Source organism: Nematolebias whitei, chromosome 9, assembly GCF_014905685.2.
Source record: "Nematolebias whitei isolate Nwh7 chromosome 9, NemWhi1, whole genome shotgun sequence".
NCBI classification, from domain to species: Eukaryota; Metazoa; Chordata; class Actinopteri; order Cyprinodontiformes; family Rivulidae; genus Nematolebias; species Nematolebias whitei.
The window spans coordinates 7,489,169-7,512,564 of record NC_056506.1 but is presented as its reverse complement, the minus strand read 5'-3'; the positions used below and the strand labels follow the sequence as shown (position 1 = coordinate 7,512,564).

At 40.2% G+C, this 23,396-nt stretch overlaps 1 protein-coding gene across 1 annotated transcript in view; it reads right to left on the bottom strand.

Annotated features, from left to right (window-relative positions):
• The window catches only part of LOC119414864 (xenotropic and polytropic retrovirus receptor 1 homolog), a 178,691-nt gene that overhangs the window by 128,446 nt on the left and 26,849 nt on the right, over positions 1-23,396 (bottom strand). The window contains exon 2 of the mRNA XM_037681984.1: positions 285-336. Within this exon, the coding sequence (XP_037537912.1) occupies positions 285-336 (52 nt within the window). The remainder of the gene's footprint in view (positions 1-284; positions 337-23,396) is intronic.

Below are 23,396 nucleotides of genomic sequence, written 5' to 3'. Positions count from 1 at the left end.
TGTGTGTGTGTGTGTGTGTGTGTGTGTGCACAAATCATCTGGTGTAGACGAATCAGTCGACATTAGTGCACAGATCAGCTGCCTGTGAAATTTTCTTACCGCTCCGGATTCACAAAGGTAATGCTGCGCTCAAGGCCAATGAAAAGCTGGGACATCTGAGGTTTACCAGATTGCGTGTACAATTACGCTATTTAAAAAATGGCAAATATAAGTTGATTCGCTGGTTGACCTCTACTTAAAGCAAGTGTGTGTGTGTGTGTGTGTGGGGGGGGGGGGGGGGTCACCTTCAACAGATGGTGCTTGGTCCTGGGCAGCATACAGCATCTCCTTGAAAGCCTGTAGAAACAAAAGGAGAAAACCTTCAAAATTAAATAACAAAAAATGTTTCTAGAGTTCTACGAAAGATACATTAGAAAAACCAGATTCAGGTGTCTTCAAAGTAATTTATGTAATCGGTTATGTATTGTTTGCTGCCAAATGGCAGAAGGTGGGCAGAAAACATTTTTGCCTTTGTCTATATGTGTGTGCATGTTTGTCTTTTGTTTTAGCAAAAACTGTCATGAATCACTGGACAGAATTGACTGAAATCTGAAGAAAGTCATCTTGGATGCACACCTACAACTGATTTGGAGACAACCCAATTCAAGATAGTCACCAGCGCTAATTCACAATTAGCCACAGAAAAATTACTACAACTCGGTCAATTTTCCAGATATTGCACCAAGTCTAAAACACTTTATCTTTAAGGAATTAGAGATGAAATTCAATTATCTGAATTTTTTTTTAATATCAGAGAAAATAAACAATAAATCACAATAATCGAGCTACAGCAGTAAACACAGATACTGAGAACTGTAAAACACTAAATATAAAGGTTAAATCCAACATGCCTCATAGGATGACAAAAATAACAGCGTAACCTTCCGAAATGTTTTTTTCGCCCCACACATTGAAGTTATTAAACTGTCAACTTTTTTATTGATATGAACACATGCACTTCTGTCTCTCTATCAAGTTGTTGCAGCCCCTTAGGCGGGACAAAGCCTGAAACAAATAAAAATATTATGTTGGGTAAAAGTTGACATGTGGACAAACATGTCAACTTTTTCCCAAAATATTTTTAATTGTAATTTTTTAAAAAGCGCACTTGTAAATACAGCACTGATTCTAAAAAAAACAGCAACACAGAAATCAACTCCAAAATACAGTGTAGTATTTATGCCAGACCATTAATGCTAATAAAGGGTGACAAAATGTCTCCTCGTACCTTGTTTTCAGAATTTAAGCCAAAGTGTCAGTTTGTTGGAGCAACTGCCAAATTGTATTTTGATTCGAATACTGAAACATACAATTCACACTTGCGGTTTTCTTTTTGTTCCATAATTTTTTTGTTTGTGTTCGTATGCTGGTTGTATGTTGGTTTTACACTTTATTTTAGGTGTTTAAGTTACGTGATCCGGCTGTGGTGTGCTAAGCAGATTCAGCTCACACACAAAGCTAATATAAAGATCACTAGTCAGGCGAGTCACCCTTGTTTTAAACTGTTATGTCCCTTGACTTCGTTGTAGTGTTTCCTTTTTTTGTGTGCTTTTTTTTTAGGTGTTCTCGAGTTAGATGAATTGCCGTTGCGATGTTTCTGCAGTGGTGTGCTAAGCTAAGCTAACCAGACGGCTCGGACTGATTCGGATTCAGCTCTTACAAAGCTGAGATCAGGCGAGTTGCCCTTGTTTTAAACAGTGTTTGATTTTAATTTTTTTCTGTTCTTTGTTGTTTTTTTTATGCTGTATTCTATTTGTTTTGAGAACGGAGGGAGCCAGCCTTGAGGTGCTACATAGAGCTTGGGCTAAATTTACAGCTGACTACAACACACCCAAAAGCTGACGTCATCGCTGAGTGATCCACATTATTACCAGTCCAGTTTGACTTCACCATCCCCCATCTAACTCCTAAGCCGTGCATTCCTGCATGTCACAGCCGGACCATTAACCACTTCACTGCTGCACGTTTCACAGACGTTTATAACTCTGAAATGATAATTCAGCCCCTGGTGTTTCTCACCACCACTAAAAAGCTGACATCCCAGTTCAACTCTGTCTGCTTAAAGACTCTGGATCATGTTGCGCCTATTAAAATCAAAGAATCAAAACTCAGAGCAGAACCTTGGCTGAGTGACATCACCAAGGCCGTTAGGCAGCAATGCAGGAGGGCGGAGCACAAGTGGAGGAAAGACAGGCTGCAGGTCTCTTTTCAAATACATAAAGAGAGTTGGCGTCGTTATCAGAAAGTAGTGAAAGCTGCTAAATCCAAATATTTCTCTGATATAATTACCTCAAACTCTCGCAACCCACGTGTCCTCTTCTCCACCCTAAACTCTGTTCTCCACCTCACTGAACCATCACCTCTGGAAGCCTCGACTGAGCTGTGCGACAATTTCCTACATTTCTTTTTGGAAAAAATTGCGACCACCCGAGCTCTCATTTCCCCTCCAACTCATGACCCATCCATCCCACCTCAATCTGTAGCTCCTTTTGACCATTTTGAACCCATCACTCTATCTTCTCTAGAGTAGGTCATGTGCAACTTGAAACCTTCTGGTTCCCCCTTTGATGCGGTCCCCCCTAGACTACTAAAGGAGGTTTTTCCTACTCTAGGCCCGTCCATTCTTGATATAGTAAACAGTAGTTTATCCACCGGAGTAGTGCCAAAATCATTTAAACATGCTGCTGTCCAGCCTCTCCTAAAAAGACCAAACCTTGTCCCCTAAGCCGTGTCCAACTTCCGGCCTGTCTCCAGACTCCCATTTATTTCTAAAATACTGGAGAAAATAGTCGAGTCCCAGTTGAAGTGATTCCTGGAGGATCACGCCATCTTAGAGCTATTCCAATCTGGCTTTAAACCTCTCCACAGCACTGAAACTGCCCTGCTGAAGGTTTATAATGACATCTTCATATCCACAGATGCCGGTGATTCTGTACTGCTCGTCCTGTTGGACCTCACAGCCGCCTTTGACACCATCGACCATGAGATCCTCATTGCTAGGTTGGAGCAGTGGGTGGGCATCACAGGATCAGCCCTCAATTGATTCAGATCTTACCTCACTGACAGATTCTTTTGTGTCCCCATCAAGGATTTTAGTTCTGCAGCGGCAGAGCTTAAATGGGGGGTTCCGCAGGGGTCCATCCTGGGTCCCATCCTATTCTCTTTATACCTGCTGCCACTTGGTGTTATTTTCCGGAAACACAACATACCCTTTCATTTCTACGCTGATGACTGTCAAATTTACTTCCCCCTAAGACACAATGGTACATGCTCTATTCAACCTCTGCTCGACTGCCCGGCTGACATCAGGGACTGGATGGCTTTAAATTTCTTAAGTTTCAATGAAAAGAAGTCTGAAGTCATGTTGTTCCCTCCCAACGACACGATCACAAAACACTGCATCGACCTCTCCACTCTAACCCTGTCAGAAAAACAAAGAGTCACTAATCTGGGTGTGATAATGGACCCTTCCCTGAAACATAACAGTCACGTAAACATGATTGTTAAATCATGTTTCTTCCAACTGAGGCAGCTGTCTAAACTGAAGCCCATATTGTCCAAAAATAACCTGGAGACAGTAATACATGCATTCATTACATCTAGGCTTGATTACTACAATTTGCTCCTGTTTGGTATCAGTCAAACCTCCATTGCACGACTACAACTGGTCCAGAATGCAGCAGCCCGATTCTTAACCAGTACAGGCAAAAGAGAGCACATTGCACCAGTTTTGGCCTCACTGCACTGGCTACCGGTTCACCTTCGCATCCAGTTCAAAATACTACTGTATGTCTACAAATCGCTGAACAGTGTTGCCTCCCCCCATCTCTCTGATCTGCTACAGCCGTGTGTCCCACCACATTCCCTGAGGTCAGCGGACCAGTTGCTCCTCATAGTTCCAGGAACTCGTCTTAAGTGCAGAGGTAAAAGGGCCTTCTCTGTAGCAGGACCAAGACTTTGGAACGAGTTACCTTTGCTTGTCAGACAGGCCCCCTCCCTCTCGGTTTTCAAGTCCCGTTTAAAAACCCACTACTATTCAGTAGCATTCAACACCAGATGATCTGTGTTTTGAACCTGTATGCTCCACACTGGTTAGTCGTCATTATCTGCATTGTTTTTATGTCTATATTCTGATTTACTTCATTTTGTATATTGCTTTGTGTGTTACCTGTTGTTCTGTCTTTACAGCACTTTGGTTGGCATTGTCGACGTTTTAAGTGCTCTATAAATAAAATGGTATGGTATGGTACTTGATCTCCCAAACGTAAAACCAGTCCCACTGTGGTTTTTATTAGTGGTGCACCGATTATCGGCCCCGATTTCCTTAATTTTGGGAAATCGGCCGATACTTGCATGAGAAACCGATTTTACAGATTTTTTTAGTTTTTAACAACAATTGTCTGAACTTAATTTATATTTAGGAGCACTACCTCATGGCCAGTTAAAACAACTTTGTATTGTTTCAAGGATATTGTTCAAGGGTATGTTTTTCAACAAAATAAGATTGGAAAATTGAAGGTGCATTGTATAACACCTGACAGTGTCACTTATGAAACAAAACTGGCAGTGGCGGCTTGTGGACTTTTCACCGGGGGGGCTATAAATAAAAAAAAAAGGGGTTACCACAGAGAATAAAACCTAAATAAATGAAATACAAATAAAATGTTTGTATTATACAAACCGGATTCCAAAAAAGTTGGGACACTAAACAAATTGTGAATAAAAACTGAATGCAATGATGTGGAGGTGCCAACATCTAATATTTTATTCAGAATAGAACACAAATCACAGATCAAAAGTTTAAACTGAGGGAATGTATCATTTTAAGGGAAAAATCTATTGTTTCCAAATTTCATGGCGTCAACAAATCCCAAAAAAGTTGGGACAAGTCCATTTTTACCACCGTGTGGCATCCCCCCTTCTTCTTATAACACTCAACAGACGTCTGGGGACAGAGGAGACCAGTTTCTCAAGTTTAGAAATAGGAATGCTCTCCCATTCATGTCTAATACAGGCCTCTAACGGTTCAATCCTCTTGGGCCTTCTTTGTCGCACCTTCCTCTTTATGATGCGCCAAATGTTCTCTATAGGTGAAAGATCTGGACTGCAGGCTGGCCATTTCAGTACCCGGATCCTTCTCCTACGTAGCCATGATGTTGTGATTGCTGCAGAATGTGGTCTGGCATTATCATGCTGAAAAATGCAGGGTCTTCCCTGAAAGAGATGACGTCTAGATGGGAGCATATGTTGTTCTCGAACCTGAACATAGTTCTCTGCATTAATGGTGCCTTTCCAGACATGCAAGCTGCCCATGCCACAAGCGCTCATGCAACCCCATACCATCAGTGATGCAGGCTTCTGAACGGAGCGTTGATAACAACTTGGGCTATCCTTGTCCTCTCTGGTCCGGATGACATGGTGTCCCAGTGTTCCATAAAGAACTTCAAATCGTGACTCATCTGACCACAGAACAGTCTTCCATTTTGCCACATGCCATTTTAAATGACCCCTGGCCCAGTGCAAATGTCTGAGCTTGTGGAGCTTGCTTAGAAATGGCTTCCTCTTTGCACTGTAGAGTTTCAGCTGGCAACGGCAGATGGCACGGTGGATTGTGTTCACTGACAATGCTTTCTGGAAGTATTCCTGAGCCCATTCTGTTATTTCCTTGACCGTGGCATTCCTGTTTGAGGTGCAGTGACATTTCTGGGCCCGGAGATCACGAGCATCCAGTAGAGTTTTACGGCCTTGACCCTTACGCACAGCGATTGTTCCAGATTCTCTGAATCTTTTGATGATGATATGCACGGTTATGATGATAACTTAAAAGTCTTTGCTATTTTACGCTGGGTATCACCATTCTGGTATTGCTGCACTATCTTTCTGCGCAACAATGGGGGAACTGGTGATCCTCTTACCATCTTGGCTTCTGAGAGACACTGACACTCTGGGAAGCTCTTTTTATACCCAGTCATGTTGTCAATTGACCTAATTAGTGTTAATTGGTCTTCCAGCTGTTCATTATATGCTCAATTTCCCTTTTTCAGACACTTATTGCTACTTGTCCCAACTTTTTAGGGATTTGTTGACTGTGAAATTTTGAGTCAACATATTTTTCCTTTAAAATGTTACATTCACTCAGATTAAACTTTTGATCTGTCATCTATGTTATATTACGAATAAAATATTGACATTTGCCATCTCCACATCATTGCATTCAGTTTTTATTCACAATTTGTTTATTGTCCCAACTTTTTTGGAATCTGGTTTGTAGATGCAAGAATGTCTTGTAGATATGTATTTTACCCTCAAAGTCCAGGGAGAAAACTGGGTCACAGCTTTTCCCATACTTATAAAATGAGACGTGAGTTTGACAGCAGTGGGGGGGGGGGTCAGGTGAAGCAGGTGGAGATGCAGCATACGGACCGGTGGAGCTCCAGAGTTTGCCCAGGATAGCTGATGTTTCAGGCTTCATGGTGAAGTTTGATCCAACTAGGGCTGCAACTACGAATCAATAAAATCGAAAAAAATCGATGATTAAAAGCGTTGGCAACGAATTTCATTATAGATTCATTTTGTCGCACGATTATGCGTCTTTCACGGCGCTGCGGAGCCGTTTCGTTTTGTTCACGGGCAGTTCATTGTCAATGCTGACTGACTGAATAAAATTTGAAAAAAAAAAAAAACCTCTGCAGCGCGAGTTGAACAGAGCGAGGGGCTGTTTTCAAAGAGAAATAAGTAAATTTTACAAATGAAAAACGCAGCGAAAACTGTTCGACCCAAGTCCTCCAAAGTGTGGGAGAACTTCACAAAGATAAAAAATGAGAAGCATGTCGCTTTGAAAATCGCCGACATGACACGGGAGAACCACGGAGAAAAACGTAAACATGTCGGAGTCACGAGGAGGAGGAAGGAGCAGCAGCTGATACAACATGTATCACTCCCAACTCATGTTGCAGGTGAGTCTCTACAATATTCACATTGTTCTGTTTCCAAGAGAGAAAACGTAACGTCAGTCTGACTGGTAGATGAAGCTGTTTGTTTGTTTGTTTGTTAATCTGATTAATGACGGTGATAGAGAACGTGTGTTACTTTTTATTTAATTCAATTGGTACAAGCAGTGTTTAAATGTGATTTATAAATAAATCTAACACAAAGATAATAATTTAATGATTAAGCTTCAACTTTTAATTTGCTGGCAAAGTCTGAAGACACTGCAGGTATGGCAGGATGAATTGCATTTAAACAAGAATTGAAGTAATTTATTACATCTACTCAAATGTGTGTAATTAAGTATTTTATATACAGGTTCTTCTAAAAAAATTAGCATATTGTGATAAAGGTCATTATTTTCCATAATGTAATGATAAAAATTAAACTTTCATATATTTCAGATTCATTGCACACCAACTGAAATATTTCAGGTCTTTAATTGTTTTAATACTGATGATTATGGCATACAGCTCATGAAAACCCAAAATGCCTGTCTCAAAAAATTAGCATATCATGAAAAGGTTCTCTAAACATGCTATTAACCTAACCATCTGAATCAACGATGTAACTCTAAACACCTGCAAAAGATTCCTGAGGCTTTTAAAAACTCCCAACCTTGTTCATTACTCAAAACCGCAATCATGGGTAAGACTGCCGACCTGGCTGCTGTCCAGAAGGCCATCATTGACACCCTCAAGCAAGAGGGTAAGACACAGAAAGAAATTTCTGAACGAATAGGCTGTTCCCAGAGTGCTGTATCAAGGCACCTCAGTGGGAAGTCTGTGGGAAGGGAAAAGTGTGGCAGAAAACGCTGCACAACGAGAAGAGGTGACCGGACCCTGAGGAGGATTGTGGAGAAGGGCCGATTCCAGAGCCACCGTGCACAGGCATGTGCAGGAAATGGGCTACAGGTGCCACATTCCCCAGGTATTACTGCAGCAATGTGGTGTGGCATGGAGTCGATCAGTGTGTGTCACTGCTCAGGTGTTATGAGAGCCCAGGTTGCTCTGATAGTGGCCTTCAGCTCTTCTGAATTGGTGGCTCTGGTGTATCACATCTTCTTCTTTACAATACCCCATAGACTTTCTATGGGGTTAAGGTCAGGCGAGTTTGCTGGCCAATTAAGAACAGGGATACCATGGTCCTTAAACCAGGTACTGGTTTAAGGACCATGACACTGGACCTCAAGCAACGGGGATTCTGTGCCTCTCCTCTCTTCCAGGTGGCTGTGGCTGAGTGGTTAGAGCAGTTGACCTCCAATGCGAGAGTTGGAGGTTCGAATCCACCAGCAGTCACATGTCGAAGTGTCCCTGGGCAAGACAATGAACCCCTCATAGCCTCTGATGTGTGTCCCATCACTGTATGAATGTGATAAAGCTCTGATTAGTCTCTTTAGAATGATTTGTTCAATTAGCATTGTAGAGATCTAGTAGAGTGCTGTACGAATGGGTAAATGAGGACACAGATTGTAGTGTAAAGAGCTTTGAATATCTTGAAATAAGCTAGAAAGGCGCTATATAAGTACAGTCCATTTACCAATTACCATTCCTCCAGACTCTGGGACCTTGATTTCCAAAGAAAATGCAAAATTTACTTTCATCAGAAAATATAACTTTGGACCAGTCAGCAGCTTTCCCAGGCAAGATGCTTCTGACACTGTCTCTTGTTCAAGAGTGGCTTGACACAAGGAATGTGACAGCTGAAACCCATGTCTTGCATTTGTCTGTGCGTGGTGGTTCTTCAAGCACCGACTCTAGCTGCAGTCCACACTTTGTGAATCTCCCCCACATTTTGGAATGGGTTTTGTTTCACAATCCTGTCCAGGATGCGATTATCCCTATTGCTTGTTAGGGATGCACAGATCCACATTTTTTTTTACTTCTGATCCGATCTGATATCTAAATGTGGATATCGGCCAAAACCAATACTATTCCAATACCGTTCAGATATCATCATCATTTATTTTATACGAGGCTGTAATAAACTCCTCTCTACATGCAAGTACAATTTGTACAAATATAAGCATGCATGTCCAAAAAGGCAACTGGAGGTAAGTATAAGGTCAGAAAAGGAAGTCAGAAAAACAGGAAATTGTGGTAACAGGAAAAATCCAATGCTGAAAACAAATAAGCAACTGTAAGGGTTTCAGATTGACTGTCAGTGTTTATTAAATCCAGTTCTTTCAAATTAAATTTCATTGATAACCACTGCCTGGGTAACCTACTGTTGGTTCATCATGCTCCTCCTGAATTATGTCACACAGACTGCTGAAAGAGCTTTTCCTTGTGCTTGGAGAATAACCAGTGCATGAACCAGCTTCCATGCAAGCAACCTTTTCTGCTGGGTCTGCCTCTGTTGCCCTGCTCCATCAGCTGATGCACTGAGCAGTGCTTGTTCCATCTCCTCAAGCTCTTGTGTCAGAAAACCCTTTCCCCTCCTAGCATTTTCTCCACTAGAAAATAATCTGACAAAGATAAAATAGGTTGAGTACAAAACATTGCAGCTGCAAGGCAGTATGCATGTACAGACACACTTATCTCCACCCACACACCCCCTCTTTTTAAATTTCAGTTTAGGCTAACTAATTAATTCATTCAACCTTTATTTGTACAGGTTAGTCTCATTGAGCCTCGAGGACTCATTTACAAGAGACACCTGTTTTAACAAAGAATGATTACAACAGTAGACAATCATAAAAAGGCATATGAATTGAAAAATAAAAGGAAGAAATGATTCATATATAAAAAGAAACAAAAACAGCTACATTATAAATCAATGTAAAAGACTAAAAGTAGGAACATGTCTGTGTTAGTTTTTGCCATGAACTTAGATGTTTGAAGCCACTTAATCACTTTAATATTCACTTTAAAGCTAGGAATAAAAACAAGCATGTTTTGTGTTAGCAGGATTTAATTCTAACTTCGAAAATTAGTCAACATTAATAAATCAGGCAGTAATAAATAATATGCCTCACCTGTCCTTGTTTCGAGCGTCCACTAAAGTGGCAACAGTGTAGAGGGGTTCACTTTTGATGTGATTGACAGCTTGAGTGATTGATAGATTAAGTGACTGACAGCTTGGAGGAGCGTTCTTTTCAGTGTTTTGATGCTGCAGTCCGTACTGTTTTCCTCGGTGAGTAGGCGCTTTAAAACGGTGACGGCTGGGATTACGTCAGCTGCAGTAGTTAAGTTTGTTGTGTTGTAGGTTGTGAGGGAGATTCCCCCTCTCTGTACAGCAGCTTTGCAAACATTGCACGTTGCTGTGTTGTAGTGTTTCTAGTGTAAAAATACTTCCACACAGTTTGTGAGGCTGGTCTTATTACTCTGGGCTTCATGAGACATGCCTCCGTTCAGGAAATCCATTCTATAGTTTGAAGTCAATTTGCAGAGCAGCCGGCAGGGAATCTCATATGGAGACATTTCAGCAGACAGACATGCATCATGGATCGGAAATATCTGCAGGTGGGATCGGAAAAATCTGATATGTAAATTATGCTGGTATCGGAACCTGATACCGGATCAGCCCCATCCATATTGCTTGTACACAATTTTCTACCACATCTTTTCCTTCCCTTTGCCTCTCTATTAATGTGCTTGGACACAGAGCTCTGTGAACAGCCAGCCTCTTTAGCTGTGACCTTTTGTGTCTTGTCCTCCTTGTGCAAGATGTCAATGGTCATCTTTTGGTCAACTGTCAAGTCAGCAGTCTTCCTCATGATTGTGTAGCCTACAGAATTAGACTGAGACCATTTAAAGGCCTTTGCAAGTGTTTTGAGTTAATTAGCTGATTAGAATGTGGCACCAGGTGTCTTCAATATTGAACCTTTTCACAATATTCTAATTTTCCAAGATACTGAATATTTAATTAGTTGTCAGTAATAATCATCAACATTAAAAGAAATAAACATTTGAAATATATCAGTCTGTGTTTAATGAATGAATATAACAAACAAGTTTCAATTTTTGAATGGAATTACTGAAATAAATCATTTTTTTCATGATATTCTAATTTTATGACCAGCACTTGTATAAGCAGTGATTAGTTCATGAGATTCCCACCGGGAGGAGACCCAGAGGAAGACCCAGGACACGCTGGAGGGACTATGTTTCTCGGCTGGCCTGGGAACGCCTCGGGATTCTCCCGGAGGAGCTGGCCCAAGTGGCTGGGGAGAGGGAAGTCTGGGCCTCCCTACTTAGGCTGCTACCCCCGTGACCCGACCCCGGATAAGCGGAAGAAAATGGATGGATAGATGGATAGTTCATGAGATTCTTTATAAATAAAATTATTTCAATTAGGGAAAAAAATCAAACCATCCTTCCTACTATCGCCTCTGGTTCCCTGTCAGATGAGGCAACTGTAAAAATGTCACTAGAACCCGATTTGTTTTTGGACTGTTTTTGTCCTGTTGATGAGCTCTCTAAATGGTCAAAAATAATAGCTTCATCCAAACCATTGACAAATTCAATTCAATTCAAAAATACTTTATTAATCCCAGAGGGAAATTAAGTGTTGTCGTAGCTCATCATCTTGGTTTCGTTCAAGAGTTGTTATAGATGCTGAGCTGTGGGCAGGAAGGATCTCCTGCAGTAAATTCAAAGAATCTGGCCACAGATACTGATCCATCCACCTGGATCCAGCTTGCTGTCAGATCTGGTGGGCCTCTTGGTCCTCCTAGGTAGCAGAACTGCCCAACTGCTGGGTATAATTCCTCCCTGAGCGATGGTCACTCCTCCCAGCAGTCTGCCGAGCTTCTCGTCACCACGGACAGCCAGCTTACGGTGTCGGAGGATGACCCTGGTCCTCCCGTTGTCAAAAGCTGAGTTTCCCACCAGCTCCATGATCTTGGGGGTCAGGTATTCGAGCACAGCCGCCAGGTTGATGGAAATTCAACCACGATGCCTCCTTTTCAACTCCTTTGGGGCTGTAGCTGATGTATTTGAGCTTTTGATATGTTAATCAGCTGCTCCTGGTTATTAAAAAAAACACCTTGTCGCCATGGTTACGCATCATAACAAATGCCCAAAAGTAGAAAGGTTTCTATAAAAATCCTTCCAGCTGCACAGCATCCAATACCAGAGGAAGTAATCATCCGAAAAAAAGTGATTTACATCAGAAAAAAGAGGAATTAAAGTTGTCAAAAGCAATAACACAGAATGAAAGTTACAGAGCTGCTCCAACATGCAGCCACCGCGAGCGGCGCAATTCTAGAACTATTGACTAATTGACCTCATTTCCTTAAATGAATTGTTAAAACTGAATAGTTTTCATTTGATACCATTTCTATCTTAGCATGTAAATGGACTGGACTTATATAGCGCCTTTCTACCTTATCAAGATACTCAAAGCACTTTACACTACAATCTGTGCCTCATTTACCCATTCATACAGCACTCTACTAGAGCTGTACAAAGCTAATTGAACAAATCATTCTAAAGAGACTAATCAGAGCTTTATCACACTCATACACTGATGGGACACACATCAGAGGCAATGAGGGGTTCAGTGTTTTGCCCAGGGACACTTTGGCATGTGACTGCTGGTGGAATCGAGCCCCCAACTCTTGCATTGGAGGTCAACTGCTCTAACCACTCAGCCACAGCTGCCCTACTGGTGACTCTCGACCTCCCATTGTACATCTGTTCCTCCTTCCTGTCCTCTCAAACCCAGCTGGTTGAAGCAGATGGCCGCTTGTCCTGAGCCTGGTTCTGCTAAAGGTTTTTTTCCTCATGAGGGAGTTTTTCCTTTCCACTGTCGCCTTCATGCTTGCTCAAGATGAGAGTTCTACGATGAACTTAAACTCAAAGCAGTCTTCTCCTCAGAAAAATAATGTTAAATTATTATTTTTATATACTTGAATGTTTCTGTTCAATGCTCTGAGATGACTTCTGTTGTGACTTGGTGCTATATAAATAAACTGAAGTGAACTGAATTGAATTTGGATATTTTGTATACTCATGACAGTGTGGAAATTGTATTTTGTGTCACATTTAACTACAAGCCCATAAATGTGCAGGACAGTGAGAGTTGACCTGGAGACGTGTCAGTCCACATATGTAATAAGACATTTCAGGCCTGGTATCCAGAGAAGAATGGCTAGAGGGAATGGTTTTTCCAACCCTATCTAGCTAAATTCTTTATATAGAAATGTCATATTGAAACTGTTCCTGTTTACCACGTTTTTAAGTGTGTACTTGACATTTATTGTGATCCTATTACTGTCTATGAATCTGCCATGCTTGGGGTTATAGGCTGGGTTAAAAGTGGGTCAGTGACATCATGGTTTTAAAAAGATTGTATTTTAGCTACCCACACAAAAACACAATGGTTTTTCAAGATTTTTTTCCCCACTTAGGTACCCATTAAAAATACAGTTTAAGCCTCCTACAACACAGTTTCTGTGTAGATGCAACGCTTTCACAAAGAAAACAATCTTCCCATATTCACAACAAAACTTTCTATGTGGACAGGGCCTAAGTCTACTTAATGATGTGTTAGTGAATGTGCACCTAGTCAATAGCTATGTTTACATGCGCAGAATTCATTGACCGGATTGAAATGTGTTCTGTTTGAATAATTCAAATGTATTGTTTACATGGGCACAATCTGTTCATGACGAGCGTTTACATGCAGCGGGCTTTGTTCTGAACAGCAGTACTGACATGCGCAGAGTGGTACACTCTCCTTAAAAAAACCACCGAAGAAGAAGTTCTACTTCCGGGTGAACGTAAACAAACCTGAGCACCCAAAATGGACCCGCGACAGGTTTTAATGATGGTGGAGACGTTACTGCACTCCCTGACTGAGCTACAGGTAATAGAAATCATTTTGAGCTCTTTAAAAGTTTCTAGTAGAAATGTTGTGTCGCTCACCGACCAGTTTTACTTCCCTGACATGCTAATATTATTAGCGTTAGCCAGGCGGAAATGGCAAAGTCGCACATGCGCAGTCAGGTCAGTTTTTCACCATCAGATAAAAACGAACAGATCAAGCGTTTACATGCGCACCGATCGGGTTTCGGATCGGCGTAAACCACCCGTTTTGTTCTGATCATAAATTATATCGGATCGCGCCGAATACACAAAAAATAACCCGAACAGAGTGTTTACATGACACACTTTTATTCCGACCGGCCATTTGATCCGGTTACTTATGTCCATGTAAACATACCCAATGTACACTTCTTTTCCTGCTGCCAAGAGGACAAGTAGATGACAGTCATTGACTGTCAGTTGGTACTAAGGGGACAATGGGACAGGCAACCTCTTTTATTTGCTCCAGTCTACAGGAAAAAACAGTCAGTCACTGTTTCAGAACACTATAATACACTCAGCGAGCAGCAGCCAAACAATTAAGAGTGGCCGAATGGGTCAAACATGCTTCTGTTACAAGCAAGCAAAGGTCATGTTACATCCCACAAAGTTTGAAATCCCAGCAGCCTCTGCAGTAATGTAAACACACACCACAACTAAACATGATAATAAACAGTAACTAAAGGCCTTGTATTTTTTGATGTCATGGATATCACCAATAGACTTCATACTTGAACTAAGATAATATAAGAGGAAATGACTGAGTTGTAACTGGTTTGGTTACACCTTGGAAATTACACGATGAACCCGCTCATGCAACATTGCAAGATGTTACACTCAAGGCAGTAGTGGTGTAACGGTACACGTGGGTGTGTATACAGGGGCGGCTGTGGCTGAGTGGTTAGAGCAGTCGTCCTCCAATGCGAGAGTTGGGGGTTCGAATCCACCAGCAGTCACATGCCGAAGTTTCCCTGGGCAAGACACTGAACCCCTCATAGCCTTCGATGGGTGTCCCATCTGTGTTTGAATGTGATAAAGCTCTGATTAGTCTCATTAGAATGATTTGTTCAATTAGCTTTGTAGAGATCTAGTAGAGTGTTGTATGAATGGGTAAATGAGGACACAGATTGTAGTGTAAAGCGCTTTGAGTATTTTGAATAAGATAGAAAGGCGCTATATAAGTACAGTCCATTTACCATTTGTATTGAACCGTTTCGGTACAGCATGTTCGATTCGGTCCACGTGAGTACCATTTCGGTTATTTTTTCACTCATTAAATTTTATTAGCGAGAAATTATGCGCCGCGGAACTCAAGTTCCTAAGCGTGTTTCAGCACGGCGCTATTAATTGTTGCATAGTGTTGCAGCACGAGTAGCATTAGCAGTCTAGCATCTCGTTGCGGTCTCCTGTTTGGGAACATTATGGCTTTCTTGTTAAAAGACAAGTGAACAAATCCAAAGCTGTGTGTCAACGTTGTTTCACGGAAATTGGATCAGCAGCAAGCAACACATCGAGCTTATTAACACACTTGAAATGACATCATCTGAACGTGAACATCTCTTTCTACAGAATAGCAGCTTGGTGCAAACACCGATAACAGAAACATTTAAACAACCGTTATCAGGTAATTCAGATTGGTCCAAAGCAATAACAAGCTGCAGGAATTTTTAAAGCTATGGATCTACTTCATATCCTGTTGTTGAATGTGCCGGCTTTAAAGATATTGAGCCCCACTGCCTACGAATAGGCCTGTCGCAATAAACAATAAATCAATTAATGAAAATTACCAACCTAATTTTCATTTATTGGCTTTATCGTTTCTTTTCTTCTCTCTTCGTTAAAAGCAGCTAAGCTGAGAAGCTAAGCTAACAGACCGACCTCGAGGAAAAAAACCTTCTTGTCGAAGCTCCAAAATTCATGGTTGAAATCCGGGCCTTCGTGTAAAAAGTTGTTTTTCTCTGCAAAAAGAAGCTGAGAACTTATTTACTGATTTTTTATTAACAGCTTTGTGTGAAAAATGCTATGCTAAAGAGCTCAAACCACACCAAGCATCCGCCATTTTGAAAACCGAAAACAAGGAAGGAGAGATAGCCCGTGTCACGTCAAGGGGCTCCCCTCCCATTTTTATTAAAGAGACTCGCTGCTCGCTCCCTCACTATCCATGCTTCGGTTCAAACAGCCTTATAATGCCATCCGGTGGTCAAAAAAAGGTACTACACGCAAAATAAATTAACCACCATTTCTTCTTAAATTTGACAATAATTACTAATTACTAATTATTGTCAAATTTCAAACAATATTATCGTTTATCGCAATAATTTCGGAGACAATTAATCGCCAAACAAAATTTGTTATCGTGACAGGCCTACCTACGACATCCCATCACGTCAACTCTTCAGCCAAAAAACTGTACCAGCACTTTATGAAAAAGCTAAAAACTGATATTGGCAACAAGCCCTGGAGCCCCGATTTAAAGTCCTGCCCTGATGATGATGAGCGAGAGATTCAACCACCTAATAACAGAAATGATGACCGTTCAAGAATAGGTATTGTTATTTTATTATTATTATCTAATGAACTTTTTTAATTTAAATTATCATCTTATTAACTTTTTTTTACTTCTTTGTGTTGTTCGCAGTCTGATCACAGAGATAGAGCTGAGTCTTCTTCATCTTCAGGGAAATCATCACCTCCAGCTAAGAAGTCTATAATGACTGAACTCTTTGTTGAACTTTTCCAGGGACAGGTGGGAAGTAGCAAGTCCCTTTTGGAGCACATCCAAGAAGAGATTCGTGAGTACAGAGCTTCAGGGTGCCCTTCCTTTGAAGCTGACCTTCTTCTTTGGTGGAAGACAATAGCTATGTTTACATGTGCAGAATTATTTGACCGGATTGAAATGTGTTCTGTTTGAATAATTCAAATGTATTGTTTACATGGGCACAATCTGTTCATGATGAGCGTTTACATGCAGCGGGCTTTGTTCTGAACAGCAGTACTGACATGCGCAGAGTGGTAAACTCTCCTTAAAAAAACCACCGAAGAAGAAGTTCTACTTCCGGGTGAACGTAAACAAACCTGAGCACCCAAAATGGACCTGCGACAGGTTTTAATGATGGTGGAGACGTTACTGCACTCCCTGACTGAGCTACAGGTAATAGAAATCATTTTGAGCTCTTTAAAAGTTTCTAGTAGAAATGTTGTGTTGCTCACCGACCAGTTTTACTTCCCTGACATGCTAATATTATTAGCGTTAGCCAGGCGGAAATGGCAAAGTCACACATGCGCAGTCAGGTCAGTTTTTCACCATCAGATAAAAACGAACAGATCAAGCGTTTACATGCGCACCAATCGGGTTTCGGATCGGCGTAAACCACCCGTTTTGTTCTGATCACAAATTATAACGGATCGCGCCGAATACACAAAAAATAACCCGAACGGAGTGTTTACATGACACACTTTTATTCCGACCGGCCATTTGATCCGGTTACTTATGTCCATGTAAACATACCTAATGAGGCCAAATTCAGCAACACTGCAAAATCAGTAAAGTGCTACATCTCCATTCCTGCTACTGTTGTTAGTGAGTGGTTTTCTCCACCGCTGGAGATATTCACTGCAACTAGATCTGAGCTTTTGACAGAAAATGTGGACAAGTTTGTCTTTTTGGACAAAAACGTAAAACTTTATTAGTTAGATTGTAAACGGTCTGTTGCTGCTTATTGTTCTGGTTCTGACTGTTATTGTATTTATTAAGATTTTTATTATTGTTAGTATAGTTTATTTATTGTAAAGAGTGTCATTTATTTAAAATATCATCCAAAAGGGTTGCTTTTATTTATTTTATACAAACGTATTTGTTACTTGGCATATTTTCAAAATAAACATTTTGTAAGTCTTTATTTTGGCCTTTTATTGTACCGAAAATTAACCGAACTGAGCCCTCCCTGAAACCGAACCGAACAGAAATGTGATTTTAGCTTACGGTTACACCCCTACAAGGTATGTGTTAAGGTTTACTGTCAGCAACCACAACACTACATTTTAGCATAATATCTATTAACTATTATTGAATCCACTGTGAATCTCACTGTGTATCAAACAGCGCTTGTAGAACATGTAAAATCTGTAAAAAAAAAAAATTAGGCATCATCTTTCTGCACATAGGACAATAAAATTATTCCTGTATTAAAATAAACTATTTAATGTCTTTGTTTGCACCTGACATGTTTAGAACTTAATTGTTGGTATTTTTTATATTCTATGTTTTTTTTTTTTAAATATTCTCTGTTGTTATTTTTTTAATTTTTTTACTTTTACATCTTGTGTGATTAATTGTGGCCGACATTTGGGAGCCAATCGAATTTTGGCACAACACCGGCCCACGTTTCCGAGTTGTCTGTGGTGACGCATAATAGATGCGACTTATACAATGTATTTATGTTTTTTCCCAATTTATTAGACAAATTTGGACGGATGAGACTTAAACAGCGGTGCAATGTGTATGACAGCATGTACGGTATGCACTTTCAGTTTTTAAAAATTATATTTAAAATGAATGGTTTTCCAAATCTCGATAATTAAAACTGATAAGAAGAAAAAATTATATAATCTGGTATGTTTCTTAATTTTGTTACATAATGTCATTATTAGATACTTGAGGATTTCACACTGTTGTTAGATTAAATAATTTAAAATAGCATGCTTTTTTGAAGTATCAGATGGAGCTGACAATTCAAGGTATACTACAAATAAATCAGTTATAATTAAAAAAAAATTAAAAGGTAAATAAATAAAAAAATGTTCCCTTACATATGTAGTTAGCTAAGAGCTTTGCATCTACAGACCAAATCCAAAAAATTAGAATATCATGGAAAAGTTGTTTAACTTCCATAATTCCATTCAAAAAGTTAATCTTTAATAGATTATAGATTCAGGGCCCACAATTTAAATGATTTCAAGTATTTATTTGTTTATTTTTACATAATTTGGGCTTCCAGTTCATGAAACACACGAAAACAAGATTTAAAAAAATTAGAATACTGTGAAGAAATCAGCACAAATTTTGCAGGGCATGAATGTTTTAATTTAAACTGAGTGTGACACTAATCATCTACTAAATTTAAAGCACCTGCACAGGTTTCCCCAGGTGTCATTAAATCGCTTCAGTTTGGTTCAATTGTCTCAGTTCGGTTCAATATGGGGAAGACCTCAGACATAACAACTGACCAGAAGACCATCATTGATGCCCTCCATAGGATGGGTAAGACACAAAAGTTCTTAGCTAAGGAGGCTGGCTGTTCACAGAGCGCTGTGTCCAAGCACATCAATGGAAAGTCTAGTGGAAGGGCAAAATGTGGCAGGAGAAGATGCACCAGCAAAAGAGATGACCGTGGGCTTGAGCGGATTATCAAACAGAGAAAATTCCAGAATCTGGCAGAGATCCAGAAAGAGTGAAATGAGGCGGGAGACACAGCTTCAAAAACCACCACATTCAGATGCATTCGGGAGATGAGATACAACTGTCGGGTTCCTTGGTCCTCTTTTCTGATGAAAGTAAAGTGTGCCTTTCTTTCAGAAATCAAGGTCCAAGGGTTTAGAGGAAGAAGGGTGAGGAACAGAACCCATACTGCTTGAGGTCCAGTGTGAAATAGCCACAGTCCGTCATGATTTGGGGTGCAATGTCCGGTGCAGGTGTTGGTAAACTCTGCTTTCTTAAATCCAAGGCCACCGCAACAGTCTACCAGAATGTTTTAGAGGACTTCATGATTCCTTCTGCTGAGGGTTTGTATGCAGATTTCATCTTCCAGCAGGACCTGGCCCCTGCCCATGCTGCCAGAAGCACCAAAACCTGGTTTGATGCCCATACCACAGTGCTTGACTGGCCAGCCAACTCGCCTGACCTAAACCCCATTGAGAATCTATCGAGTATTCTCAAGAGGAAAATGAGGGGCACCAGACCCAACAACAAAGAAGAGCTGACAGCAAGCATCAAGGAAATCTGGGCTTCCATAACTACCAGTCAATGCCACAGGCTGATTGCCTCAATGCCACGTCACATTGAGGCAGTAATTAAGGCAAAGGGATTCCCAACCAAGTATTGAAGATTGACTTTTTGTTTTGAAAGTATCATATTTTGATTCATTTGTTGTGATCCTAATTTCTTTTTTCCTCCCTACATTAACTGAGTAGTGTTTGCTGATTTCTCCACAGTATTCTAATTTTTTGAAATCCTGTTTTCATGGGTTTCATGAGCTGGAAGTCCAATTTATGTAAAAATAAACAAATAAATACTTGAAATCATTTAAATTGTGGGCCCTGAACCTATCATCTATTCCATTCAAAAAGTTAAGGAACTTTTCCATGATATTCTATTTTTCAGAAAGGGTCTGTATATAAAGAATCAGAATCAGAATACGCTTTATTATCATTGTACCAAGATACAACGAGAGTATGTCTGTACAGTCATCTGAAAGATGGGCGGAGTTCACGTTGCTGTTGCTCTTTAAGAGTGCGGCCTCTTATCCTTTTCAGAATACTTTTAGGCTTAGATCAGAAAAGGGGAAGAAAACATGAGGAGAGAAGGTATAAAAAAGATCTCTCACACCATGTCCTAGACAGGGCACGGTTTGAGGCATCAAAAACAAAAAAACTACCACAGCAAAGCAACATAAATAGACATAAAACATATGAGGCCGGTGAAGACATTGAGTTTTAAGGGAAGGTAGTAGCATAGTCCAGAGCGCCCCAGCCCCCTCCCCCCCAGCCATTGTCCAGATAAAAGGTGTTAGTTATCATCCAGCTCTGTTGAGGTTCCATCACTTGTCCACGGCCTTGGGGAAGGGAGGGGTGAGGAGACAGAGTTTCTTTGTTTTTCATAACATGCCAGGAGGAATTGAGATAATCCACCTTCAAGGCCATTTCCAGATCCACAGTTTGGGTCAGGCAGAACTTAAATTGTCGTTTCTGCCTTTTAAAGTCTCACTAGTACAGTTCTCTGATGGTGACTCCAAACAGCCGAATTGATTATTTACACCGAAAGTCGAGCTTACAGCTTCTCCAAGATTATTCCCACTGTTCATGGGTGCTGCCAGAAAATTCATAGTCCTGATATCAGCCTGTTTCAGCTTTGATGCAGCTCCACATAATTCAGTCTGAGTGCTGCCAAGCTTCGACACCTTCCACACAAATTTGTAGACAATCCATATTTCAAGAAACCCAAACAGCAGAATCCAGCTGTCATCATAAATCCAATTTTGTTTCCGTTGAGGTAAGAGGGTCCTCCATTCACCCTGACTTCCTGTCGGGAGAAATTGATCAATTTTGTTGAAAGACCAGCTGATCAAATCCATCGAATTAGGAAGGTAAGCAGGAAAAAAAAAAAATGAGGCTCTTTAAAGGGTTCACAAGACAAGGGAGCAAAGCAGGGAAGCAGGGGGACGGAGCAGAAGAGGACACGTCTGCTTCCACCGAGAGCACAGAAAGAGAGAAAAAAATAATAATAAAAAAAAAGAATGAAAAGGTGTTTTATCCCTGATTTCAAGTATCAGTGAGGCCTTTTAGTAGATCATAATGAATGAACTGGAGCTTTAACACTGTTTCTGTGAAAGTGATTGTCAAACAAGACATTCAGAGAGACACTCGATTGTTGACCTTTGACCTTGTTTTATTATTTTACAAATACTAGATTTTAACTTTCAAAAACATAATGCAACTTTAAGACAGATTCCCAGCCGGTTTTCACACCTGATGGGAACAGTGGGGCCTCGTCTGTGAATCAGGGTAACAAAGACTTTAAGAAACCCCTACTGTTGAGGTGTTTAGGTGTGAATTGCCGATCTACATATGTGTGTGTGTGTGTCTTATCTCACTCAGCCTTATAACCTGAATCTCTCACTCACTGCTCAGTGAATTGAGAAAGCTCCTCGGATGAGAAGCGAAACGTCTTCTGTTACAAATAAAGTCCAGTTGTTTTTGTATTGAACGTTTTTTGAATTCATCATGTCCTGGATGACTGAGAATCTTCACCAGCATTTTACAAATACTAGCAAATACTAAGAACCCGTGTATTTAACATGCTTTGATTTAACATTTGATGGCTAAGTGCAGTCTGATGCTGTGCTAACATAAAAAAGTCAAACCAAAGCACAAAACAACAGACTTTCCCACACTTCTCAGACCCTTCGGACGTGTGTGCGCGCGTGTGTGTGTGTGTGTGTGTGTGTGTGTGTGTGTGTGTGTGTGTGTGTGTGTGTGTGTGTGTGTGTGTGTGTGTGTGTGAGAGAGTAGCGGGCTGGCTCAGCAGGTGCTATGGTGCAGATTTCCAAAACAAAGCACACCCAGCTGAACAGTGAGGAGGGCAGCAGTACTGATCCTCACAGATTAACCTACTTTTTTCTTTTGTCATCCTTCACGTGTAGAGCGTCCCCTGTCTGTTTGTTGGACTTATTTAAACAAAATTTCTTCTCTTAGACCAATGATATAATCCATCTTTTTTCATTTTGCTTAACCAAACTTTCCCTTCAACGTCACAGAGGAGTGGATCCAGTGGTCATGGTGTGAGAGACAGGGATACTCTGGACAGGTGTCCAGTCCATCATAGGGACACAGCAGTGACGTGCGGCGAGGTTTGTGGCAGGTGAGGCTGACTGTCTGGAATCGGATGTTCACATATATGAACCCAAAATAGAAGCTTATATTTCAATTAGGGCTGGACGATATGGCCAAAACTTTTATCACAACATATCTCTTAATTTCGGTCGATAACGATATAATTCGATATTGATATAAAAAATATAAAAGCCTCAGAAAAGCTACAAACTATACAAATAAATTAATGTTCACCTTTTATTTGTATTTAGCCTTCAAAAACATTGAAATCAATGTCAAATAAACATAAAATTCTCAACTTTGTCAATATTAATAGTTTTGACTTTAAACAACAACTTTAAAATTGACAGCATTGAAATTCGTTGTTAATGAAATACACTTTTTGGGTGTCATTATTGATGAGAAGCTGACGTGGAAATCTCATGTAAAATACTTAAAAATAAAAATAACAATCAATTGCATTACTGTATAAAGTAAAAGAGTTTTTGAATGACAAAGCTTTGTATATATTGTATAATGTAAAGATTGTTCCATATTGAATCTATTGTAATGAAGTTTGGGGAAAAGCATGTAAAATAATTACAAATCCTATTTTTATTTTTACAATAAAGAGCTAGAAGAATTATTAGTAGTATGAAGTGCTATGGTCACCCAACAACTATATTATTTCATCAATTGAAATTATTAAAATGTTGTGATTTGATTGAATATAGTATTTTACAAGTCACATATAAAGCTCATAAAAATATTAGTTCCAAATATTCAATTAAAATTTGTAAAAAATAAATATAAAAAACGTAGAGTCAATATAACTTAAGGGAATGGAAATGTTTGTAAAACCTCCATTTAGAACTGGTCTGAAGGAGCTGTGTTGTAGTTCAGGGAACAGGATTGTGGAATTGTCTCGATATCACCATAAAAATCTCTAAAACAATTTATATGTTTAAAAAG